The sequence below is a fragment of the Polypterus senegalus genome, chromosome 8, assembly GCF_016835505.1.
Source record: "Polypterus senegalus isolate Bchr_013 chromosome 8, ASM1683550v1, whole genome shotgun sequence".
Classification (NCBI taxonomy): domain Eukaryota; kingdom Metazoa; phylum Chordata; class Cladistia; order Polypteriformes; family Polypteridae; genus Polypterus; species Polypterus senegalus.
The window spans coordinates 113,594,196-113,621,305 of NC_053161.1; the positions used below are offsets into that span (position 1 = coordinate 113,594,196).

General features: G+C 39.8%; 1 protein-coding gene across 1 annotated transcript in view; it reads right to left on the reverse strand.

The window, feature by feature from the left end:
- Positions 1-2,730: 2,730 nt before the first annotated feature.
- The window catches only part of tmem263 (transmembrane protein 263), a 54,938-nt gene continuing 30,558 nt past the window's right edge, over positions 2,731-27,110 (reverse strand). Inside the window, exon 3 of the mRNA XM_039761630.1 lies at positions 2,731-4,461. Within this exon, the coding sequence (XP_039617564.1) occupies positions 4,166-4,461 (296 nt within the window). The 3' untranslated portion in view covers positions 2,731-4,165. The remainder of the gene's footprint in view (positions 4,462-27,110) is intronic.

Consider the following 27,110-nt stretch of genomic DNA (forward strand, 5'->3'; position numbering starts at 1 on the left):
ATCAGAGCGCTATTTTTATTCTTACCATCATAAAAAAAGCGCTTTGATTTAAATACACTCTATCTAAAATGCCTATATAAATCAATTTTCAAGCAAACACAAGAATACACTAAACAATTATTTTTATGAGGCCTTTAAACAGAAACTTTACAGTGCACTAACTTTTGTCATAGTACAGTAACTCGAGCACAGGTAGGTCAAGCAACTTGCAATATGGAAGATACTGAATAGGAAGCACAATGAATTGGCTGAACTGATCTTACACACTGATCCACTACCATTTCTCATTGTTACTATGATACAGTGCATCCGGAAAGTATTCACAGCTCATCACTTTTTCCACATTTTGTTATGTTACAGCCTATTCCAAAATGGATTAAATTCATTTTTTTCCTCAGAATTCTACACACAACACCCCATAATGACGTGAAAAAAGTTTACTTGAGGTTTTTGCAAATTTATTAAAAATAAAAAAAAATTGAGAAAGCACATGTATAAGTATTCACAGCCTTTGCCATGAAGCTCAAAATTGAGCTCAGGTGCATCCTGTTTCCCCTGATCATCCTTGAGATGTTTCTGCAGCTTAAATTGGAGTCCACCTGTGGTAAATTCAGTTGATTGGACATGATTTGGAAAGGCACACACCTGTCTATATAAGGTCCCACAGTTGACAGTTCATGTCAGAGCACAAACCAAGCATAAAGTCAAAGGAATTGTCTGTAGACTTCCGAGACAGGATTGTCTCGAAGCACAAATCTGGGGAAGGTTACAGAAAAATCTCTGCTGCTTTGATGGTCCCAATGAGCACAGTGGCCTCCATCACCCATAAGTGGAAGAAGTTCGAAACCACCAGGATTCTTCCTAGAGCTGGCCAGCTATCTAAACTGAGCGATCAGGGGTAAAGGGCCTAGCTATGCTAGCTTTCATAATTACTGTATTCAAAGTCAATCAAGGAAATAATTAAAACACACATATTTATTAGATATGAATTCACATCTGTGCTTTAATAGAACAAAAAAGAGAACAATTACTTTAAAGAATGAGAAACCTACTCTTCGTAAAGCTTGTGCCTCTTTCACATTATTGGTAAACTAATACTGTAAAATATTAAACATTACAAAAATATTAAACTGTGTCCGACTATGGATTAGTAAAATGTGTTAAATAATCTCTTCCATTTTAACACAATAATCACAGACTAAAAGAAAACACATTTACAAAATAAACTGGATCAAGAAGTTTCAGGATATGGATAGGTGGATAAACCACAAGACACTCATTCTCAAAATTCACAGTTTATTAAAGCTATGTTTATACATACACATTTTCACTTATTAGCTGCTGCCAATGTGCACAAAGGAGAAGGGAAAAATGAGCAGCATAAACATTTCAATATGTCAAAACAATTGCATACAGCTGTACATCTGTAGTAGAACAAAGTTTAATTTAAACTGCACCCTGAAAAGTGATTGCAGGAAAGTAGCAAACATAAAATACAATTATTCAATTGTCACCTTTTCTGGCATTAGGAGTGGAGTGTAAAGGTTTAAGTGATATTTTGGAATCACACAATGGAGACGTTATAAAACTAGATAAAGATGTATCCAGTGGAAAGCAATACAAGAAAAACATTATTTCACTGAAACATTTGTACAAATGAGGTTTTTTTTCTAAGGGTGTGGTATTTGGCCGGCTTGTCATCCCGGCCAATACCCCTCAGGCCGCCAGATTGATCCCTCCCTGCAGTATGGAGGTGCCCCGAAGACCAGCAGGGAGTCATGGACTTTGTAGTTTTTATCCAAAGCCTTGCTGGATACCACAGGGGCCTCAAGAGGGAGCTGCAGGGAGGACCGAAGATTTATTTGTGCCCTTTAACCCGGAAGTTCGTCAAAGGAAGAGCGACGAGCTTCCGGGGTGAAGAAAAGAACATTTTACCTGACTCAGAAGTGATACAAGATCACATGGACTGGGGATTGGGAACACTTCCGGGTCAGGGTATTTAAAAAGGACTGTGGGAGCTCCCAGACGGCAAGCTGAGCTGGGTGGAAGGGTGGCAACAAGTCTGGGAGTCGGAGTATTGGTTTATTGTGTTTGATTATTGTGATTTATATGAGAATAGTGGAGGAGAGGGTGCTTTGTGCACTGTGGCGATTTAATAAAGTCAAATCTTGGACTTTTACCTGGTGTTTAGAGTCGTGGACAAGGGTTCAAGGGAGCGATAGCACCCCCTATCTGTCACAAGGGATAAAGTCCAAAGAAAATGCCAAAGTGGAAAAATCCTGAACTTGACAGGGGAACAAGCAAGCATAAAGGATGTATAAAAGGTATAAACCTTCTACCAAACAACAATAAAAATATGACTGTCTTGTAGCACTTGTAGTCTGTGTTAGCTGAAATATTTTATCTGAATTCTTCAAAGTTAACCATACTGACATTTTTAATCAAATGTCAACATGTAGATAAGCACCAACAATCACTCCCATTACTCTTAACAACAGATTTCTGGAGAACAGGCTGGAACTACATACTATTACTTTTCATAGCTTGGTAAGATAAAAACATACCATATACAACAAAATAAATCATTCTTTTGAAATATGAAGCTCTTCTTTGGAACTTAAAGACTTTTATAATGAGCAAACATTGCTATATTATAAAACTATAAAGTACCTGAGACAGGAATTCTCTACATGTGCTGGCAATTTACAAACTCTAAACACTATATATATATTTTTTTTTTTTGATTAAATTAATGCCACCTGAATCAAACCATGAATGTAGGGGCTCGAGGCTGAAAAAAATTTTTCTATATACAGATATCTATAAACTATGGAAATATGCAAATTAAAATCCTGTGCATATGAAATACATTAAAAATATTGGGAATAATGAATCATATCTCTATTCATGAATTAAGTTAATTAACCATTTTCTTACACACACATACACACGCTAATTCTACCAGGAAAGGAACGAATTGCCAAATTGTACTAAGCTTTTAACCCCCACAACTAATGGAAATATTTGCTCTGATTTGCAACTAGAGGAAGGAATAGTTGAAGTTGTTTCAAATGAAGAAGATGAAATACTGTAGATGTTTGAACTTTTCATATTTTAACTTCTATATAATAAAAGCAGATAAGAAATGTAATTTTGATAACATCAGTATTAGTAAATAAAGCTTTACCATATATGCTTTAATAAACTGTGCCATTAAAACAAATACAGCTGAATACAAAAACACACTGAAATGCACAGAATGACACAAACATCAAGAACAGCAGTAATCTGTTCAAATTCAGCATTAAATATACATTTGTGTTTATAAGTTATAGATACAACAGAAACAAAGCAAATTGATAAGTGTGACAAAAAAAATCCAAAGAAATTTAATATAGTAATCTTCCCTCAAAACAGCCAATTTTTCAAAGAGCTACCATTTTACATTATACTAAAACAGGGATAGTGAACAGTGTTTAATTAAGCTAACACATATTCACTTGACTGTGAATTCTTAAATTTAAATGACAACCCTATGTTTATTGTCTTTAACTTAAACAAAGCTAAAGGATTTTAGGTGTATAAAGGCTGATCGTTGCATTGTTTCAGAAAATATTGTCACATAAACACCATTTAATACAATTCTTATTACAACTAACTAGCTTCACTGCCATCAGGGAGGTTTAAGGAATGAAGTTTAAAAAAAAAACAAAAAAAAAAACACAGATACAAAGTCTGAATTCCTGGTGCAAATCTTCAGTTTATGGCAGTACTTTATTAATAAACATAAAGATTATGCAAGACAGTGATCATTTCTGTCAGCCTTAACACTCATAAAAAATAATGCCAAAACACAGTTATCTCTTGGCCCTCTGCAAGTTGGCAGTTGAATGCTCATGTCTGTCAGACAGCAACACTCTTAAACAATACACCAATACATACGTATCTCTTACCCTCTGTGAAATTGAAGTCACATTCAATGAGTACCTTAACAATAAATTTGTAGCTTTAATGCATCATGGAACATATGGCTTTGCTTTTTCATTTCTTCTTTCATTTCAAACACTAGATGTGGATATGTGGTAGGGGGTGGGGGAGGTGGATATGAGAAACAGGTCCCAAAAGGTTCTCGATTAACTGTGATGATAGTGCAAATAAGTCAGTTTTAGTCAGATTTGTCTTTTTTCTTTCCTGTTAAAGGAACTTTGTTTGCTACTGCTGATCCCACTGCTGATACCCCACCAGCAACTGCAGACACGCCCCCTTTGACCAAGCCAACTCCTAACACTGGCACAGATGCCACCGATGTCACAGCTGTCTTCGTCACCTCCAGACTTTTTCCACCAATCCATGCAACCCCTCCTATTGTAGCACCAACAGCTCCTTTTGTCACGCTAAACAGTCCACCAGTAACACGTGACAACATCCCTGGCTGCTGCACAGGATGATCCTTAGTAGAATCTACAATTAAGGTATACAATAGAAACAATTATTTGGAAACGTAAAGATGTATAAGAAAAACTAAAACAAGTGATAAAAATATTCATGAACCAGCTTATCTATACAAATACGTAGTTTCTACAAAATGCTTCAGGCATCAAATAAAATAATAAGATCAGATACACGTACAAATAGGTATAGGTATATATTAAAGTAATTAGATCTGCTACTCAAATAAAAACAAAATCATAAGTAATCACACAATTTAAAAAAAAAAGTTACAATATTTTAAAAAAATTTAAATCAAAATTAACTGCATATTAATCTCAATTTTATTTGCATTTCTTTCAAGCATTTTAATATTTTCTATATAGTTACCTTCTGATTCAAAACAATTTTGGTAAACACTTTTCTAAGCATAGCAAATTCTTCAAGTTAGTTTAATGAACAGCTTTTGTGTAACAGAAAGAGTTGAACAAACAGTGAAACACTAATCAGTCAACAGCAAAAATAATTTTTTTTATTTTAAGCCCCAGCACAATGCAAATTAGTCTATCACCTTGATTGTTTCTGTCAATAATGTTGTCTTTAAAATGATATGAAAATGAAAAATAAGACATTACAAACTATTTACAGTCATATGAAAAAGTTTGGGAACCCCTCTTAATCCTTTGGATTTTTCCTTTTAATATATAACATGTCTTATGGAAACAGTAGTATTTCAGCAGTGACATTAAGTTTATTGGATTTACATAAAATATGCAATATGCATCATAACAAAATTAGACAGGTGCATAAATTTGGGCACCCCACAGAGATATTACATCAATACTTAGTTAAGCCTCCTTTTGCAAATATAACAGCCTCAAAATGCCTCCTATAGCCTTTGATGAGTGTCTGGATTCTGGATGGAGGTATTTTTGACCATTCTTCCATACAAAATCTCTCGAGTTCAGTTAAATTTGATGGCTGGCGAGCATGGACAGTCTGCTTCAAATCACCTCTAGATTTTCGATGATATTCAAGTCAGGAGACTGTAATGGCCATTCCAGAACACTATCGCTCTGCATGAATGCCTTTGTAGATTTTGAACTGTGTTTTGGGTCACTGTCTTGTTGGAATATCCATCCCCTGCGTAACTTCAACATTGTGACTGATGCTTGAACATAATCCTGAAGAATTTGTTGATATTGGGTTGAATTCATCCAATACTCTACTTTAACAAGGGCCCCAGTCCCTGATCTAGCCACACAGCCCCACAGCATGATGGAACCTCCACCAAATTTGACAGTAGGTAGCAGGTGTTTTTCTTGGAATGCGGTGGTGTTCTTCCGCCATGTAAAGCACTTTTAGTTATATGACCAAATAACTCAATTTTAGTCTCATCAGTCCAAAGCACTTTGTTCCAAAATGAATCTGGCTTGTCTAAATGAGCATTTGCATACAACAGGTGAATCATCTGTTTGAGAGATTATATATCTATATCTATATATCTATATCTATATATATATCTCATATATCTATATATCTATCTATATCTATATCATGATGACGTTATTTCCAGTTCCTGTTTTCAACGTCACTTCTTGCCAACCATTTCCTGTCCCATAATCCTTTTCCTGTATAAATTCGCCATTTTGACTCATGAAAACTGTTCATTGTTTGTTCTGAGACTTTGAATCACTCTTTTCTTTAATTGTCTGGACGACAATATATGGGGACGGTCCCCAAAACTTTGTTTTGTATTGTGTAAACTTTCTTTTGAAGAAGAATAACTATCACAATTGGCGTAGTCGACAAGGATTGTTTCTCGTCTATTTAAAGATGTCGGAGGAACAGGACCTTAATACAGTTCTGAGCACCATCATGGGCGATCTGCAAATCTTGAAAATACAGATGGGTGAGACAAGGACCCAAGTAGCAGAAGCCAACGCTCGTGCTGCTGCTGCTGCAGGTGTACGGACGGAGGTCGCTCGGCCACCACCTATTGCTATCGCCACATTAACAGAATCGGATGACACAGAGACATACTTTTTGATCTTCGAGCTGCCGCTAAGCGGAACGCATGGCCGAGGTCGGAATGGGCATACATACTGGTTCCCTACCTGAAGGGAACGGCGCAGAGAGCCTATTATGATCTAACTGAGGAGCAGGCAGCTGATTATGACGCTCTAAAAAAGGAGGTCTTCAAGCGCTACGGCGTATCTTCGAAACAGCAGGCGAGAGAATGGAGGGAGTGGCAGTTCGATCCCGAGCGACCGATAAGAACCCAGGGCTTTGAAGCCTGGGGAAAAGTATGTCACTGGCTACGGCCCAACATTAATAATTCACACAAAATGGCAGAGCTACTAGCATGTGAAACTTTTGTGCATGCCCTCCCTGACCATATCGCCCAGCAAGTACGGAAACAATTTTGAGGACATGGACTCTTTAATCCAGATCACAGAGCGTCACTGGGCGGCTTGCAAATCAGGGAAATCAGAACGGTTCTCCCGCCGAACCCAACAGGCACGTGGGGCAACTCCTGAGCCCACCCGACAACCTCCCGATCCTGCCGTCCATAAACGGGACAGAGGTGCTTGTCTTCCCCGCTGTTTCAAGTGTGGGGAGATTGGACATCTGTCCCCCAACTGTACCATCGAACCCATGGATTGCTCATTAGTTAGGGGAGAAAGGTATTGTGCCACTGTGACTAATCCTTTATCACTTCCATACACAGGTGCAGTTATTATAAATGGCAGGAAGGTAAGAGCAATGTTTGATTCCGGGAGTAACATTTCCATTGTTGCCACCCGTTTCGTTTTACCGCAACAATGGACTAGGATAAAAACTAGTCTAAAATATATTCTGGTGCTAGTAGATTATGCCACTCGCTTTCCGGAAGCTGTTCCATTGCACTCAGCTAATACGAAAAACATTGCACGGGAATTAGTAGGGATATTCTCTCGTGTTAGCATTCCCAAAGAGGTTTTAACGGACCAAGGGACTCCTTTCACTTCGGAGACGTTCAGGGAAGTAGCCAAATTACTCCGTATAAAACATCTGAAAAAGTCTGTCTATCATCCCCAAACTGACGGGTTGGTGGAGCGTTTCAATCAAACTTTGAAGCAGAGGATGGAAGAAATTGGGATCAGTTGCTTCCTCTCGTTTTGTTTGCTTATCGGGAAGTCCCTCAGACCTCTACTGGTTTCTCTCCCTTTGAATTATTATATGGAAGACAACCCAGAGGGCTTTTGGATATGTTAAAAGAAGGATGGGAAGAGGAGGTCCTCCCAACTTCAAATATTCTTGAATATAACGCACAATTACGCGATAGACTAGAGAAAATCAGACCTATTCTAAAAGAAAATTTGGAAAAGGCACAAGCAGCGCAGTCCCGTTATTATAACGAAACACCACCATTCGGAATTTGGCGGTGATCGTGTGATGGTACTCGTCCCAACTTCTCATTCAAAGTTGTTAGCACATTGGCAAGGCACTTATGAAATTAAAGAAAGAAAAGGTCTCGTCGATTATTTGGTTAAACAACCTAATCGGCGACCTACTGAACGAGTATATCATATTAATTTGCTGAAACCATGGAAGGACAGGGAACCTGATCCCTCGTCCAATCAGCCTCGTTCTCTTTTATGTCATGTGCCCATCTTAATTTTGGCCCGATTTGACATCAAACAACGACAAGATCTCGAGGCGGCTATCTTGTCTGTCCCTAAAGTTCTGGACAAGATACCGGGACGTACTGCGTTGATTGTTCACGATATCATTACTAACCCTGGAGTGATTGTCAGAGAGAGACCTTATAGACTCCCGGAGGCAAAGAAAGCGGAAGTAGAGTTGGAAATTAGACGAATGCTAGAATTAGGGGTTATTGAGGAGAGTCATAGCCCTTGGTCTAGTCCAATTGTCTTAGTTTCTAAACCTGATGGGTCGTGGAGGTTTTGTAATGACTTTCGACGACTTAATCAGGTCTCTAAATTTGATGCGTATCCCATGCCGCGGTGGATGATTTACTTGATCGGTTGGGGAACGCTCAATTCTAACTACTCTTGACATGACGAAGGGTATTGGCAAATTCCCTTAGCGGACTCCGCCAAAGAAAAACGCTTTTAGTACACCCAGTGGACATTGGCAATACAGGGTCCTTCCTTTTGGCTTGCACGGGGCACCAGCTACCTTCCAACGTCTGGTAGATACACTGCTACGGCCCCACAACTCATATAGGGCTGCCTACTTAGATGATGTGGTCATTTATTCCAGCACGTGGAAGGATCATGTATGGCAGGTTAAAACAATACTCTCCAAGCTAGCGTCTGCTGGTCTTGAATTAATCCAAGAAATGTTTTTGGATTAAGAGAAGCCAAATATTTGGGCTACCTAGTAGGAGGGGTGTTGTTAAACCACAATGTTCCAAAATTGATGCCATTCTTAATTGGCCCGTCCGATGAATAAGCGGCAGGTACAAGCATTTTGGGATTGGCAGGTTACTATCGCGCTTTGTACGCATTTCTCAGAAGTTGCTGCGCCCTTATCTAATTTAACAAGGAAACAAGCACCTTTAAAAGTGGTATGGGATAATTCGGTTGAGAAAGCATTCAGTGACTTAAAATTGGCCCTTACTTCAGCACCTGTTTTAAGATCTCCTGATTTTTCTGTTCCTTTCATCCTCCAGACCAACGCATCGGCCACAGGTTTGGGTGCCGTGCTAAGCCAATGCGTTGATGGTGCTGAACACCCTGTTATGTACCTGAGCCGAAACTGCTGGACCGGAGACCAAGTATGCTGCGGTGGAGCGAGAAGCCTTGGCGATTAAGTGGGCTGTCACGTCTGAGATACTACCTACTGGGGCGTGAGTTTACTCTGGTGACGGATCATGCTGCTTTACAGTGGATGTCCCTTCATCGAGTCTAACCCTCGCATCACTAGGTGGTTTTTGAATCTTCAGCCTTATCGTTTCAGCGTCATTTATCGTAAGGGTTCCTTGAGGCCAACGCAGATGCTCTCTCTCGTGTCCACGACCTCTCGGTGCAGGTCGCCTGACCCGAGGGGTCTGGGCTGAGGGGTTAGTCATGTCACACATGTGCGATTAGGAGGCAGTCAAAGAGCCTAAAGGTGAGTGAAACATCCTGTCCCATAATCCTTTTCCTGTATAAATTCGCCATTTTGACACATGAAAACTGTTCATTGTTTGTTCTGAGACTTTGAATCACTCTTTTCTTTAATTGTCTGGACAACAATATATGGGGACTGTCCCCAAAACTTTGTTTTGTATTGTGTAAACTTTCTTTTGAAACTCTTTGTTATATTGCAGCCATTTGCTAAAATCATTTAAATAAATTTTTTCCCTCATTAATGTACACACAACACCCCATATTGATAGACAAAAAAAATAATTTTTGAAATTGTTGCTCAGTATTTAGTAGAAGCACCCTTTTGAGCTAATACAGCCATGAGTCTTCTTGGGAAAGATGCAAGAAGTTTTTCACACCTGGATTTGGGGATCCTCTGCCATTACTCCTTGCAGATCCTCTCCAGTTCTGTCAGGTTGGATGGTAAACGTTGGTGGACAGCCATTTTTAGGTCACTCCAGAGATGCTCAAATGGGTTTAAGTAAGGGTTCTGGCTGGGCCATTCAAGGACAGTCACAGAGTTGTTGTGAAGCCACTCCATTATTTTAGCTGTGTGCTTAGGGTCATGGTCTTGTTGGAAGGTAAACCTTCGGCCCAGTCTGAGGTCCTTAGCACTCTGGAGAAGGTTTTTGTCCAGGATATCCCTGTATTTGGCCGCATTCATCTTTCCCTCGATTGCAACCAGTCGTCCTGTCCCTGCAGCTGAAAAACCACCCCACAGCATGATGCTGCCACCGCCATGCTTTACTGTGGGGACTGTATTGGACAAGTAATGAGCAGTGCCTGGTTGTCTCCACACATACCGCTTAGAATTAAGGCCAGAAAGTTCTATCTTGGTCTCATCAGACCAGAGAATCTTACAAAGAGTCTTAGCAAACTCCATGCAGGCTGTCATGTGTCTTGCACTGAGGAGAGGCTTCCGACAGGCCACTCTGCCATAAAACTTTAAACGTTAAAATCTCCACTTGCTGCAGGGACATTGAACTGTTGGCCATAAGTCTGCGCCCCTATTACTTGCCCAGAGAGTTTGGACACGTGATTGCTGTTATTGTTTACATCCCCATCAAGTTTAACGCGGAGATGGCGAGTGACATCATCCATTCCGCAGTTGCTAAGTTACAAATGCAGCACCCTGAGGTACTTGTGCTAATCGCTGGAGACTTTTACCATGTAACGCTGGGGAAAACATTACCTGCCTTCTCCTAGTATGTGGATTGTAACACTCGGGGAAACAGGACTATCGACCTACTGTATGCAAACTTTAAAGACGCATACAGCGCCACCCCGCTGCCTACGCTTGGGAAAGCAGATCATAACCTGGTTCTGCTTCAGCCTCAATACAATCCAAGAGTGAGGGCGCTACCTACAACTACACGCTCATTCAGGAAGTGGTCCCCTGAGGCAGAGCAGGCTCTGAGAGACTGCTTTGGAACTACAGACTGGGATATATTGCTTGGGTCACATAGTGAGAACATTGAAGAGGCTGTTGAATGCACAACTGATTACATCAACTTCTGTATGGACATTGTAGTTCCAGTAAGAACAGTATGCTGCTATGCTAACAACAAGCTATGGGTTACAAGTATGGATGGATGGATGGATAGATGGATACTTTATTAATCCCAAGGGGAAAGTCACAAAATAGTAAAATAGTAAAAATGTGTAAAAAGTGTCCAGGGAGCAATTCCACATAAAAGAAAGTGGTAGAAGTGATCAGTGAAATAGAGAAAAATAAGAGATAAAAAGGTAAAAAGATAAAGTCGTATACAGAGCTGCTGGAAAGGCTGCCACTCGGATGCGGCGCCGGAAATAGGATGGGGCCTTTTGAACCAGAAGAAAAGGGCTTTTAAAGGTGGTGATCAGCATGAGCTCAAGTGCGTGCAGAAGGAACTCCGAGTCCAGCTCAGGGCGGCGAAAGAGCAGTACAGAAGAAAGCTGGAGCAGAAGTTGCAGAACAACAGCATGAAGGAAGTGTGGGATGGGATGAAGATTATCACTGGCTGCAGCTCGAAGCGGGGTGCCGCTGTGGAAGACGAATGTTCTCTTCGTTCCCTTGTACTAATTCATGTCTGAGAAGTAAGCTTTACAAAACAATGTAATAGCATGTTTTGTTTTAGCAAACAGAAAAATGTTTGTGCAAAGAACTCAAGGTCTGAGCATTCCACACATGAGTCTGCCTTATCACGTTTTCCCTTAGCTTACATCTGAACGCCATAACAAAAGGGGCCAAGAAATCAAGTTGCATAAGGGAGTTGAAGGGGCTCAAGGATTGTGTATAATAAATGTGTTGACTGTTACATTTTATAATGATATTAAATCACGCATTCTAGGGGTATAAAACTGGACCCCACCCAACAGACGGGGTTCAGAAGAGCCCTGACGCTTTCATGTATATTTGATTGTCTGCTTTTCTGGAACTCTTCTCACCGTGACTCTGGAAATAAAGCTGCTTTATAACCACACCTGCTGTCGGGTTTGAGTTTTTGTCCACACCGCCATCGAGACAGACGTGGAGAGAGCAAACCAAATGAACAACTTCTTTAATAGGTTTGATCACAGTAACCCACTCTCACCTCGGAGTACTGCATCCTCCAACCATCCTTCTGCTGATACCAGCATAGGTGAGACATCCCTACCCACAATTACAGCAGCCCATGTGAGCAGAGAGCTGAAAAGACTTCGTGCCAGCAAAGCAGCGGGTCCAGATGGTGTATCGCCACGACTGCTGAAGGCATGTGCGTTGGAACTGGGGAGTCCTCTACAGCGCATCTTCAACCTGAGCCTGGAACAGGGGAGAGTCCCAAGGCTTTGGAAAACATCTTGTATCACCCCTGTCCCAAAGGTATCACGCCCTAGTGAGCTGAATGACTTCCGGCCTGTTGCTCTGACGTCACATCTGATGAAGACCATGAAGCGGCTGCTGCTTCACCACCTGAGGCCACAGATCAGTCACGCCCTCAACCCTCTGCAGTTCGCATACCAGGAGAAGGTGGGAGCGGAGGATGCCATCATCTATATGCTACACCGATCCCTTTCCCACCTGGACAGAGGCTGTGGTGCTGTTAGAATTATGTTTTTGGACTTCTCTAGCGCCTTCAACACCATTCAACCTCTGCTCCTTAGAGACAAGCTGACTGAGATGGGAGTAGACTCACACCTGGTGGCATGGATTGTGGACTATCTTACAGACAGACTTCAATATGTGCGTCTTGGGAACTGCAGGTCTGACATTGTGTTCAGCAATACAGGGGCGCCGCAGGGGACTGTACTTTCTCCAGTCCTGTTCAATCTATATACATCAGACTTCCAATATGACTCGGAGTCCTGCCATGTGCAAAAGTTCGCTGATGACACTGCTAATGTGGGCTGCATCAGGTGTGGGCAGGAGGAGGAGTACAGAAAGTTAATCAAAGACTTTGTTAAATGGTGCGACTCAAACCACTTACACCTTAACACCAACAAGACCAAGGAGCTGGTGGTGGATTTTAGGAGGCCTAGGCCCCTCATGGACCCTGTGATCATCAGAGGTGACTGTGTGCAGAGGGTGCAGACCTTTAAATATCTGGGAGTGCAGCTGGATGACAAATTGGACTGGACTGCCAATACTGATGCTCTATGTAAGAAAGGTCAGAGCAGACTATACTTTCTGAGAAGGCTGGCATCCTTCAACATCTGCAGTAAGATGCTGCAGATGTTCTACCAGACGGTTGTGGAGAGTGCCCTCTTCTACGCGGTGGTGTGCTGGGGTGGTAGCATAAAGATGAAAGACGCCTCACGCCTGGACAAACTTGTTAAGGCAGGCAGGCTCTATTGTAGGAGTAAAGTTGGACAGTTTAACATCTGTGGCAGAGCAACGGGCATTAAGCAAACTCCTGTCAATCATGAATAATCCACTGCATCCACTTAACAGTGTCATCTCCAGACAGAGGAGTAGCTTCAGTGACAGACTTTTGTCACTGTCCTGCTCCACTGACAGACTAAAGAGATCGTTCCTCCCCCACACTATGCGACTCTTCAATTTCACCCGGGGGAGTAAATGCTAACATTAATTTTATTTTAATTGTTTTCATTTCTTTTAATTTTTATTACTATTTAATTTAATATTGTTTCTTTGTATCAGTATACTGCTGCTGGATTATGTGAATTTCCCCTTGGGATTAATAAAGTATCTATCTATCTAAAACCCTGACTGGTGAAGGGCTGCAGTGATGGTTGACTTTCTACAACTTTCTCCCATCTCCTGACTGCATCTCTGGAGCTCAGCCAAAGTGATCTTTGGGTTCTTCTTTACCTCTCTCACCAAGGCTCTTCTGAATACTTTCCGTATAGATATATATAGATATATATATAGATATATATAGATATATATATAGATAGATATAGATATATATATAGATAGATATAGATATATATAGATATATATAGATATATATAGATATATATAGATATAGATAGATATATATATATATAGATAGATATATATATATATAGATAGATATATATATATATATATATATATATATATATATATATATATAGATATATATAGATATATATATATAGATATATATATAGATATATATAGATATATATAGATATATATATATCTATAGATATATCTATATCTATAGATATATCTATATCTATAGATCTATATATCTATATATCTATATAGATATATAGATATATAGATATATAGATATATATATAGATATAGATATATAGATATATACAGATATAGAGATATACAGATATACAGATATATACTGTAGATATATAGATATAGATATATAGATATCTATATATCTATATAGATATATAGATATCTATATATCTATATAGATATATATAGAGAGAGAGAGAGAGATATACTGCTCAAAAGAATTAAAGGAACACTTTTTAATCAGAGTATAGCATAAAGTCAATGAAACTTATGGGATATTAATCTAGTCAGTTAAGTAGCAGAGGGGGTTGTTAATCAGTTTCAGCTGCTGTGGTGTTAATGAATTTAACAACAAATGCACTAGAGGGGCAACAATGAGATGACCCCCAAAACAGGAATGGTTTAACAGGTGGAGGCCACTGATATTTTTCCCTCCTCATCTTTTCTGACTGTTTCTTCACTAGTTTTGCATTTGGCTACAATCAGTGTCACTACTGGTAGCATGAGGCAATACCTGGACCCTACAAAGGTTGCACAGGTTGTCCAACATCTCCAGGATGGCACATCAATACGTGTCATTGCCAGAAGGTTTGCTGTGTCTCCCTGCACAGTCTCAAGGGCATGGAGGAGATTCTAGGAGACAAGCAGTTACTCTAGGAGAGCTGGAGAGGGCCATAGAAGGTCCATAACCCATCAGCAGGACCAGTATCTGCTCCTTTGGGCAAGGAGGAACAGGATGAGCACTGCCAGAGCCCTACAAAATGACCTTCAGCAGGCCACTGGTGTGAATGTCTCTGACCAAACAACCAGAAAGACTTCATGAGGGTGACCCAAGGGCCCCATGTCCTCTAATGAGCCCTGAGCTCACTGCCCAGCAGCATGCAGCTCGATTGGCATTCGCCATAGAATACCAGAATTGGCAGATGCACCACTGTGCCCTGTGCTTTTTACAGATGAGAGCAGGTTTACCCTGAGCACGTGACAGAAGTTAAAGGGTCTGGAGAAGCCATGGAGAACATTATGCTGCCTGTAACATCATTCAGCATGAGCAGTTTGGTGGTGGGTTAATGATTGTCTGGGGAGGCATATCCATGGAGGGTCACACAGACCGCTACAGGCTTGACAAAGGCACCTTGGCTGCCATTAGGTATCAGGATGAAATCCTTGGACCCATTGTCAGACCCTATGCTGGTACAGTGGCTCCTGGTGCACGACAATTCCTGGCCTCATGTGGTGAGAGTATGCAGGCAGTTCCTGGAGGATGAAGGAATTGATACCATTGACTGGCCACCACACTTTCCTGACCTAAATCCAATAGAACACCTCTGGGACATTATGTTTTGGTCCATCCAATGCCACCAGGTTGCACCTCAGACTGTCCAGGAGCTCATTGATGCCCTGGTCCAGATCTGGGAGGAGATCCCCCACAACACCATCTGTCATCTCATTAGAAGCATGCACCGATGTTGTCAGGCATGTATACAAGAACACAGGGGCCATACAAAGTGCTGCGTACAATTTTGAGTTGCTGCAATTAAATTTTGGCAAAATGGACTAGCATGCCACATAATTTTTTCACTCTGATTTTTGGGGCATCTTTGAATTCAGGGCTCTGTAGGTTGATCATTTTCATTTCCATCAAACGATGTGGCATCCTTTCGTTCCTAACACATTACCCAATCTATATCAGTATAGATATCCAGGAGGATTTCTTTTTCCCCATTGAGATCTGATGTGTTTTCAAAGTGTTCCTTTAATGTTTTTGAGAAGTATAGATAGATAGATATATAGATATATATTTGCTAGGGAATTATTGCAAAAAGTATATATCAAAATAAGAGCAAATAGTACCATCTAGTGTTAACAAATGTTTTTACATGAAACTGAATTCATTAAATATTACCAACAGAATCTCCATTAATAGTACAAATATTGACATGTGTATGATGAAAAGTGAAACAGCAACACACTGGACAACCACCTAACTGGTAAGATTCCTCAAATGAAAAAATAGATATTGCTCCATGAATTTAGGCAGTACCACAAATAATGAAAGTAAGAAAATTAGGAAAAGTGAAAAAAGTACTGAAATACCAAATGACAACATAAATTGTAGGAAATATTGGATCAGAGCTTGTACGATATTTTCACAATCTTCTTCAAAAATAAGATGACTAATTTTTAAATATTTAAAAAAGTTCTAAAAAACCCTAATAGTCCTTTCCTATAATAATCATATCTATATAAATAGAATTATTATACCCTCTCTGTCTTTTGAATTTGTCTGGCTTTGCTTGATATTATTTACCCATTTTGCACAATAAGGACATCATTTCAACACTCAGATTGCACCTTGGGTCAAAGTGTATGAAATTCTGCATTACATGTTGTAATTAGATGGACATGACAGCTGGGGTGAGGCGGTGTAACTACCAAAAATCATGCATTACTCAAAAACAAATATGTCTACTTTCATAAAACTTTGTACTTACGTTATTCTTCTTCTTCATTAGGTTTATAATATAAGCTTCATGGAGTTTCAAAAATTTCACTGGGGAGTCAAAATAGGAATGCTAATATCTCAAAAACCACACATTACTCTATAATGGCAAAGTGGATGTTCATAAAATTTTGCACGTATATTACGGGCAACCCACCTTAACATAATGATTTTATGAAGTTTCAAATAAGGTTCATCATGAATAGAAAGTTCAATAGACAGAACACAAAATCCTGGCAGTTTTGCCAAGCTTACATGCCATATCAATGATTCAGTTATTCAACAAGCTCTCCAGTTTATTAATGTCAGACTAAATATCTTTTTTTTTAAAACCACAATGAACTAAAGAATACAAAGAAGTAGTGTTCATGATTTCAACCTATGAACCACAATAAGAAAAAACAAGCAAATTAATGACTCATGAGATCAGACAAATTGACAGTTATCAGAAAGGTAGAGTAGATGACAGATGAAACACGTGTATTTCAGCCAGCAATGACAATAGGATCAAAATGTAACAAAAAACAAATATTTGCTTTTCCAGAGTGTCATATGTGGGTCACACACTTGCATAAGAGAGAAGGTGGTGAATCCAGGTTCCCAAAAAAAAAAAAATAAATCAGCTTTATTATTGTGAAGACAGGAACATTCTCAAAGCATGTATTCAAATGGGAGCTGTCACTCGCACACATGCAGCATGCAAGCAGGGGCGATTACCTCTTCCTGCATTCGCTCCCTTCTCAGATCAAAAGAACAGATAGCCTTCCTGCACAAGCGAGGAGACAGAAAGTGAGCACATGGCCAGGTCAGTATTGGTTTTAAAATGTTCCCTGCATGAATCTGCGGGTGACATACGTGTTATGTGTGGAGCCTGCAAATTTGCAGTTACACCTTTAGCAAACAACCAGTCCCTGCCTGCATTAAACGGAGGGTCTGCACACAACGCAGTTGGGGGTTGTTGAGGTCTCAAAAATCTCTCAATATATAAATTAAAGAATTTGTCATTTCGTTCTTATGAAATTTTGTGGACAACCTGCACTCAATCTTAAAGAGCTGACCTTCAGGTGAATTCCAGATTAAAGCAGCAAAATAAACACAATATGACATACAGTATTTAAGGCTTTGACAGATGGACGCCTGGGAATTTTAAACTCAATCCAAACCCTGAGTTTTGAAAGCTCAAAATTTTCAAATGTAGTAATTATAGCAGCTTAATTCTAAATACAAAGAAACACTGATTAAATTATATTTCTTTATTTAATAAACATAGTAGACTTGCCATTAAAGTGGTCTCATATCTGAAAAATCCACTTCAATTGTATAGTATCTTGCTTAAATTTTGGCAAATTTGCAGTGGACTTGTCATTGAATGCAGAGAAACTCATGGAGGTCACTAAAGATTTTTGATTTTCTTCCCATTTCCCATAATGCTGTCCTAGTGAAATCAAACTTCTAAACTCATGGGACTCTGGTCCCATGAACCTTTACTGTGGTGCAACAGTAGTTATGTGGCAAAAAGTGAGAATGATCGCTATCAGGTGCAAGGACAAGAAAGATGATATCTCTCTAAGCACTGCTCACAATTCAGCAACTGTCAATGTTCATGTCAGGAGAATATAGAAGTCACTAAAGCCTTGCACTGTGATAGGCTACAATAACACAATTGGTACATCAACAAAACAGAACAAGCACTGACATTCCACCTATTCATGCGTGTTCATAAAGTGCTCAAAGAAACACAATCCTCCTGTCCAGACTGCAACATCAAGCTGGATAAAGTGAGGGTATTAGAAATAACTAGCCAACCCGCAGCGTACTATACACTGCATAATCAGGCCGTTTTTTTTACAGTTTTTCTCAATTGCTAAAACACTAAAACCCATTGGCTGAAGAAAGTTCTCAGTTGCCTGACCTCATTTAGCTAATTTTGCAGTCTGTTGTCAATACCTTAAAACATTTCACATGGCAAAACACAATATGCAGATCTTACTTAGACTTTTCAGCAAAACTCTAAACACATTCTCATTCTCAAAACACATTCTACACTCTAATGCACACATCATCCATATTGGTAAACACAAGTAGCAACGCTCAAATACAATTAGAGAAAACATGTCATTGATTGAACACAACCACTCAAAATTGATGTCACCTGTTTCAAATGATGTGACACAACCAATATAAGCCAGTTCAGAGAGCAAAAAGGTTGTTGAAGGTAGAAAGGAGAAAGTCTGAGCATGGATAGAAGAAACGATGTGAGAGGACGAGTGCGTATGCGAGATGGGCGACAAGGAGGACGACGACAAGAAAGAGGAAGAGGAAGAAGAGGAGGGCGGCAAGGAAGAGGAGGAGGAAGAAAAAGAGTGGAAATATCTGATGAAATTCGAGCAACAGTCATAGACCATGTTCTTGTCCATGGACTGACAATGAGGGAAGTAGGACTAAGAGTGCAACCCAATTTGAGCCAATTTTCTGTGTCCACCATAGTAAGGACGTTCAGAGAAGAGAAAATGTACAGTATACTACTCTATTTTTGTAATTGCAAATTTACTGTACTACACTATATGCAACTGTTTCAATAGACATTTGTAAAGTTCATCACTGTATGTATAGTACTGCATGAATATTTGTTGTAACCGCACATCTACTTTTTGTAGAATTGCGAGGCTGCCACATGCAGGTGGAAGGACGGATTTATTCACTTAAGAGCAAGAGGCCATTATAGTGGGCATGGTCCTTCAAGATAATGTAATACGACTCAGAAATCCAGGAACGAGTGATACAAGACAACACACACTTCCAGGGAATCAACAGTGTGAGCATTTCCACAATTGACCGTGTCCTCCATCGTAACAGGATGCAAATGAAACAAGTATACAAAGTACAAAGTATACTTTGAGCGCAACTCACCAAGGGTGAAAGAACTGCGAGCTCAGTATGTGCAAGTAAGTGTACATTCAGAAACATTTACTGTAATCCAGATTTTCTACAGTACTAACACATACTATGTGAATGACATTACTCTTCAGTACATACAATGTATGTGAATCAGAAGTGCATACAGTAGGCTTAATTGTACTCTACAGTATAGCACTGTCTCTGTATGACTTAAAAAATTCTAAATGCAGTATATTGTATTTCTACACAGACAATATTTGACTTGGAATCCTTGGACAGACCCCATGACTTCATCTTTGTAGATGAAGCAGGCTTCAATCTAACAAAGAGGAGACGGAGAGGCCGAAACATCATTGACAGCGGGCCATTGTTGAAGTCCCTGGTCAACAAGGTGGCAATGTCACCATCTGTGCTGCTATTAGCAACCATGGTGTTCTACATAACCATGTTACACTCGGGCCATATAACACCAAGCACCTTCTAAGATTTATTGCCAATCTAAGAGAGATTTTATTTGAGCTGCAGGTTCAATACCATCAGGGTCAAGAGCTAAATGAGAATCCCATTCCCACCTATGTGATAGTGTGGGACAATGTCAGTTTCCACCGAGCTGCTCCGGTAAGGTAATAGTTTATCAATAATGAGCAGTTTATGAACTTGTACCTCCCTCCATACTCGCCTTTCCTGAATCCGATTGAGGAGTTTTTCTCCTCTTGGAGATGGAAAGTGTATAATAGACAACCCTACACCACAGTAAGTCTTCTGCAAGCCATGGATTTAGCTTGTGGTGATATAGGTGAGGAATCATGTCAGGGCTGGATACGGCACACAAGAGGTTTCTTCCCCCGTTGCCTCAGGAGAGACAATATTGCTTGCGTTGTTGACGAAGTGCTCTGGCCTAACCCAGCCCAAAGACGAGAAGCAGCAAATTTTTGTCCCTTTTAGTATTGTATACTGTAGTACAGTGCATTGTATACTGTACAATGAACAGATTGTATGGCCCAAAACATTGAGATTAAAATTTGCTTCTCCCTAAAAACTATGTGTTTTCTGTTTTTTGTTGTATTGTTTACTGACTGCTTGATAGTGTATATAATTTTGATCACTTTGTTTTTGATTTGAGAGCAGTGCTTGATTTTGAACACAGGTAAAACTGTTTTTAGGCGAAAGTTTCATTTTGCAAGAGGAGTCAGAGGTTTTGTAAATAGTGCTTGAAGATAAGGTTTTGCATTTAATGGTTTCAGAAAATGGAGCAAGGTTTCAGAAATTGTGTTTCAGCAATTGAGAAAAACTGTAATGATTTTTAAGCACAGGGAAAAAATAAACTTTTGAAAAATCGGTAATGTAATAAATCAGCAAGAAAAGCAACATTGTAACAATGCATGGAACGAACCAACACACAATCGTCTGTGACTGAAAACAGGCGGACTGCCATCGCTCATGTGCCTACCTCCAACTCATCACTTGAGTCGTTGTCATTTTTGCACAGTCCAGATGCACCTGTGACTGATGTAGACTTTCCATGTTCCTGCAGGAGCATCTAAGATGACGCATGTTTGTCACGGATCGAATTGCTGTATGTAGCGTGTAAAACAGTTTGCTATGGTGCACGTGGTTGTGTGTCGTAACCGAAAACTCAGTTTTAAAAGACTGCTTACTTCATTGTGTTTTAACCTCAGTTGTAAAGGATTGTTTTAAGCTGCATATGGCGATTCACCTCCGGAAGAAACATGCCTCTATGAACAGTCAACATGGCTCGGAGGTGCATGTGGCCTCTACGACACACGAATATAAATGACGCAGTTTTTTCTGTGTCGTCGCGTCTGAGTTGGTGGCCGTGGCTCTGCGAGTTGTCGTCGTATGCAATGGTCTTGGAGTTGGTGGGCGTGGCTCCTTCCTGCGTGTGCCACAGGTGTCTTACTTGTCGGCGGCTTAGTGAATCCACGCCACTTCCGGCGTGCTTTCCATGGGTGTCTTGCCTTAGTGAATTATATATATAGATGTTGATCCATTAGGCTTAAACGTCACAACAGAGGTAAAAAATTTAGGGGATAATTGACTCTGACCTAAATTTTAAATCACATATTAATCAGATTACTAGGACAGCATTTTTTCACTTAAGAAATATAGCAAAAGTTAGATCCCTTATAACTTTGCAAGATGTTGAAAAATGAATTCGTTGCAACTACTGCAGAATGCACGTGCCAGAATCTTAACTACGAAAAGAAAATCTGAGCACATCTCTCCAGTTTTGACGTCACTACACTGGTTACCCATGAAATTTAGAATTGACTTTAAAATACTGTTTATGGTTTACAAAGCCTTAAATAATCTCTTTCCATCCTATATTTTGGAATGCCTATCACCTTACACTCCAAATCGTAGCCTTGGATCTTCAAATGATTGTCTGCTTATAATTCCAAGAGCTAAACTTAAAAGAAGAGGTGAGACACCCTTCTGCTCTTATGCACTTAAAATCTGGAATAGATTCTTATAGAAATTCACCAGGCTAATACGGCGGAGACCTTTAAAAAACTTCTAAAAACCCATTACTTTAGCATGGCTTTCTCATAGCTTAATTTTAGTGCAACCCTTATATTCTCTGTATTGAATTATCCTTTTTATAATGGCTCCGCAATCTGTACTAACCCCTACTTTCTTTGCTGTTCTTTTTCCGATCGCAGATTGCCACCACCACCTGATAAAGGCACCATTCAGCCCCAACAATGATGGATGGAAGGCCAGATGTCCATATGCCCATCATCATCAAATTCTTTCACGTGAAGCCTGAAAACCATGAGGACTGATTTAGATAATTTATTTTAGGTAGTATGCCCAGTGGGGGCTGAGCGTTCTCATGGCCTTGGAACCCCAGCATAAATTTTTTTTTTTCTAGCCCTCTGGAGTCTTGTTTTTTGTGTCCTCCCAGTCATCGGACCTTACTTTATTTGTTATTATTTAGTATTGCCTAATTTTCTTTTTATATTTTTATAAACTTCTTTATTTTGTAAAGCACTTTCAGCTACATCATTTGTATGAAAATGTGCTATATAAATAAATGTTGTTGCTTTTATGAATAAATTATCTATACTAATAAAAGGCAAAGCCCTCACTGACTGACTCATCACTAATTCTCCAACTTCTCATTTAGGTAGAAGGCTGAAATTTGGCAGGCTCATTCCTTATAGCTTACTTACAAAAGTTAAACAGGTTTCATTTCGAAATTCTACGCGCAACGGTCATAACGGTCAACAACGTCCGCCATGTTGAACTTTCTTATTCATGGCTCCATCTTCACCAACTTTGGTAGGCGGCTTCCCTGCGCTAACCAAAACCAATGTACGTACTTATTTCGGTGGTATGACGCCACTGTCAGCTGCCATATTGAACTTTCCAATGTCACTAATTCTCCAACTTCCGTGTAGGTAGAAGGCTGAAATTTGGTACTTATTTCGGTGGTATGATGCCACTGTCGGCCGCCATATTGAACTTTTCAATGGTCTTTGTTACTTATAGACCCATCTTCAAGAAATTTGGTACGCGGGTTCCCAACGCTAACTGAATCCTACTTACGTACATATATACATCCATAGTCTGCAGCTCAGTCACGTGTGAGGCGTTGGGTCCCCCATCCCAACGCCTCCCACGTTGTTGGCTGCCTGCCTATATATGGCTGTCCGTCGCTCCAGTCTCTACCATCCCTTCCTTGCTTTGCCACGGGATTCACATCTCCCTGCTGATAACTACAGCCTTTTTATTTAATCCACAGCTTCTCCGCTGTTTTATTGTTCATTTATTATGATTATAGTTATTGTGTAGGTATTTTAGACTTACTTTACATTGTTCAGGTACCCATTTCCTTTATCATTCCAACCGTACCCCCATTAACATGTCTATCGAGGTGATCACCATCGATCAAAGAACTGTCACTTACCGAGTGGTTTCCATGCCTGGAGATGGCACCTACCTTTTCCATTCTCTTTGTTACATATTGCACGGCCATATCAGGCTCACTCTTGATATCCGGAGGAACATTGTGTCTTATGTATTGAATGACTGGGACAGGTTCAAGGTGTGGACTGATGACGGTACAGGAGATAATTATACTACACAGGAGCACTATAAGAGTGAAATGCTTAAGCTCTTCACCTATGGTTCTGCATGTGAGTTGATGGCTGCCACTGAATTGTTCGGTTGTTGCTTTCAAGTGTACCAAAATGGCCAAATATTTTATACCTTTCGACAACCGCCAATGCCTCTTAAACATCTTAGATTCACAGGTGACGATTTCAGTAGTGGACACTTTGATGTTTATGAATGTTTAGACTCTCAAAAGCTGGATGTGATTTTATCGATGAAACCGGTTGTGTGCTTACAATGCTTGACAGATGCCAAATGTCACTTCAACACAACAAATCCTGCAAATACGATCGTAATTGAAACAAACCATGAAACTTAAACCGATTATGACAGCAGCAATCCAAGCTGTGAGATTTGAGACAAGATTACTATTCACATGGCCAACTGTACGTTGCATCCTTAAGAGTAAGCTCAGAGCACAGCTTGGTCATGTTACAACCGGAGGGCCGAACTGACAACATGGTATACAAAGAGATCCTTAACAAATAATTATTGGCATATTTTCCCTCAGTTTAAAAAAAGTTTACTTTTCTTCTTAATAAAAATTTTAATGCAGTATTTCGCCGCTGCGAAGCGTGGGTATTTTGCTAGTTTTTTAATAAAACTAACACTAAAAAATCCCCCTACCACCCCTAACCTATCAAAAATGAAAATCAGACCCCGTTCTTATTACAGACCTAACTTATTCAAGTCGTAAGCATCCAAAATAGCTCTCTCGCTCTACTCGAAATATTTTCCTGTTGTGCTTTTAATCTTGGCCAAGAGCAATGTATAGTATAAACATTCAAGTGTACAGGTGCTGGTCATAAAATTAGAATATCATGACAAAGTTGATTTATTTTAGTAATTACATTCAAAAAGTGAAACTTGTATATTAGACTCATTCATTACACACAGACTGATGTATTTCAAATGTTTATTTCTTTTAATTTTGATGATTATAACTGACAACTAATGAAAGTCCCAAATTCAGTGTCTCGGAAACTTAGAATATCAATTAAGACCAATGCAAAAAAGGATTTTTAGAAATGTTGGCCAACTGAAAGGTATGAACATGAAAAGTATGAGCATGTACAGCACTCAATATTTAGTTGGGGCTCCTTTGGCCTGGATTACTGCAGCAATGTGGCGTGGCATGGAGTCGATCAGTCTGTGGCACTGCTCAGGTGTTATGAGAGCCCATGTTGCTCTGATAGTGGCCTTCAGCTCTTCTGAATTGTTGGGTCTGGCGTATTGCATCTTCCTCTTCACAATACCCATAGATTTTCTATGGGGTTAAGGTCAGGCGAGTTTGCTGGCCAATCAAGAACAGGGATACCATGGTCCTTAAACCAGGTACTGGTAGCTTTGGCACTGTGTGCAGGTGCCAGGTCCTGTTGGAAAATGAAATCTGCATCTCCATAAAGTTCGTCAGCAGCAGGAAGCATGAAGTGCTCTAAAACTTCCTGGTAGACGGCTGTGTTGACCTTGGACCTCAGAAAACACAATGGACCAACACCAGCAGATGACATGGCACCCCAAACCATCACTGACTGTGGAAACTTTACACTGGACCTCAAGCAACGTGGATTCTGTGCCTCTCCTCTCTTCCTCCAGACTCTGGGACCTTGATTTCCAAAGGAAATGCAAAATTTACTTTCATCAGAGAACATAACTTTGGACCACTCAGCAGCAGTCCAGTCCTTTTTGTCTTTAGCCCAGGCGAGACGCTTCTGACGCTGTCTCTTGTTCAAGAGTGGCTTGACACAAGGAATGCAACAGATGAAACCCATGTCTTGCATACGTCTGTGCGTGGTGGTTCTTGAAGCACTGACTCCAGCTGCAGTCCACTCTTTGTGAATCTCCCCCACAGTTTTGAATGGGTTTTGTTTCACAGTCCTCTCCAGGGTGAGGTTATCCCTATTGCTTGTACACTTTTTTCTACCACATCTTGTCCTTCCCTTCACCTCTCTATTAATGTGCTTGGACACAGAGCTCTGTGAACAGCCAGCCTCTTTAGCAATGACCTTTTGTGTCTTGCCCTCCTTGTGCAAGGTGTCAATGGTTGTCTTTTGGACAACTGTCAAGTCAGCAGTCTTCCCCATGATTGTGTAGCCTACAGAACTAGACTGAGAGACCATTTAAAGGCTTTTGCAGGTGTTTTGAGTTAATTAGCTGATTAGAGTGTGGCACCAGGTGTCTTCAATATTGAACCTTTTCACAATATTCTAATTTTTGGAGATACTGAATTTGGGACTTTCATTAGTTGTCAGTTATAATCATCAAAATTAAAAGAAATAAACATTTGAAATACATCAGTCTGTGTGTAATGAATGAATCTAATATACAAGTTTCACTTTTTGAATGGAATTACTGAAATAAATCAACTTTGTCATGATATTCTAATTTTATGACCAGCACCTGTAAGCTTTCTACTTATTCATTTGCTTCTTTTGATACTCCTTTGTAACATGGTACATCTTGGTGCAAGTTAACAATGACATGTACAACCCTTCACACAAATTAGTTTTCTGAAGAACACAATAGGTTAAATTATTCTTCCATTAGAACTGGAGTGTCAAACTCAAGGCCCTCATGCTGGATCTAGCTCTTTGATATTTCTAATGTGGCTTGTGTCATCTATATTCAAAACATATAAGATACAGCCTGTGATGACCAATAGTTTTCTCAAAAACTGCATGCTTTTTATTTTAGATTCTATCTGTAACTGACATTTACTCTTGGCATTCAAAAGCATATCAAGTCATTTTCTCATTTATGAACACCACAACATATGCCAGCCACAAACCTGTAGTTAGAACTAAAACAGACTGCTAATAATAAAAAGCAAGAAGGTGAGCTGCTACACTCCAATAAAAACCTTAATGTTTTAAGAAGACACAAAAGATGTGACTATTTAATTCAGTTTTTAAAGCTGTAAAGGAATTAATGCTGAATACTGGTTCATGGGCTTCTTACCTGACTGCTCCCGCTACCCTGCACAAATTCTTTAGTTTTTTCCTTTACTTGATTGTGTTGTGTGGATAGAAAAAGCATTTGCATTACCATTAATGTTATGCTTGATGACAATCTGTTTCTTAGCAACTCCAAATGTGGTCTGTGTGCTCCATCACCACTGCATTTACATTACATCAATTTTTTTTAACAAGATCAGATGCCATCGATCCTAATGCATGGAGTAATGCTGGTGTAAACAGTTGTACTTATGTTTAGCAACAAATTTTCACCTGTGTCCAGACTTCCACTCTCTCTCTCTCTCGACATTATCTGCTGACCAGGGCACCCTTTATAGGTGGTCCTCGAAATACCAAAGTGCAATGTACCAGCCTTCACAGAAACACTT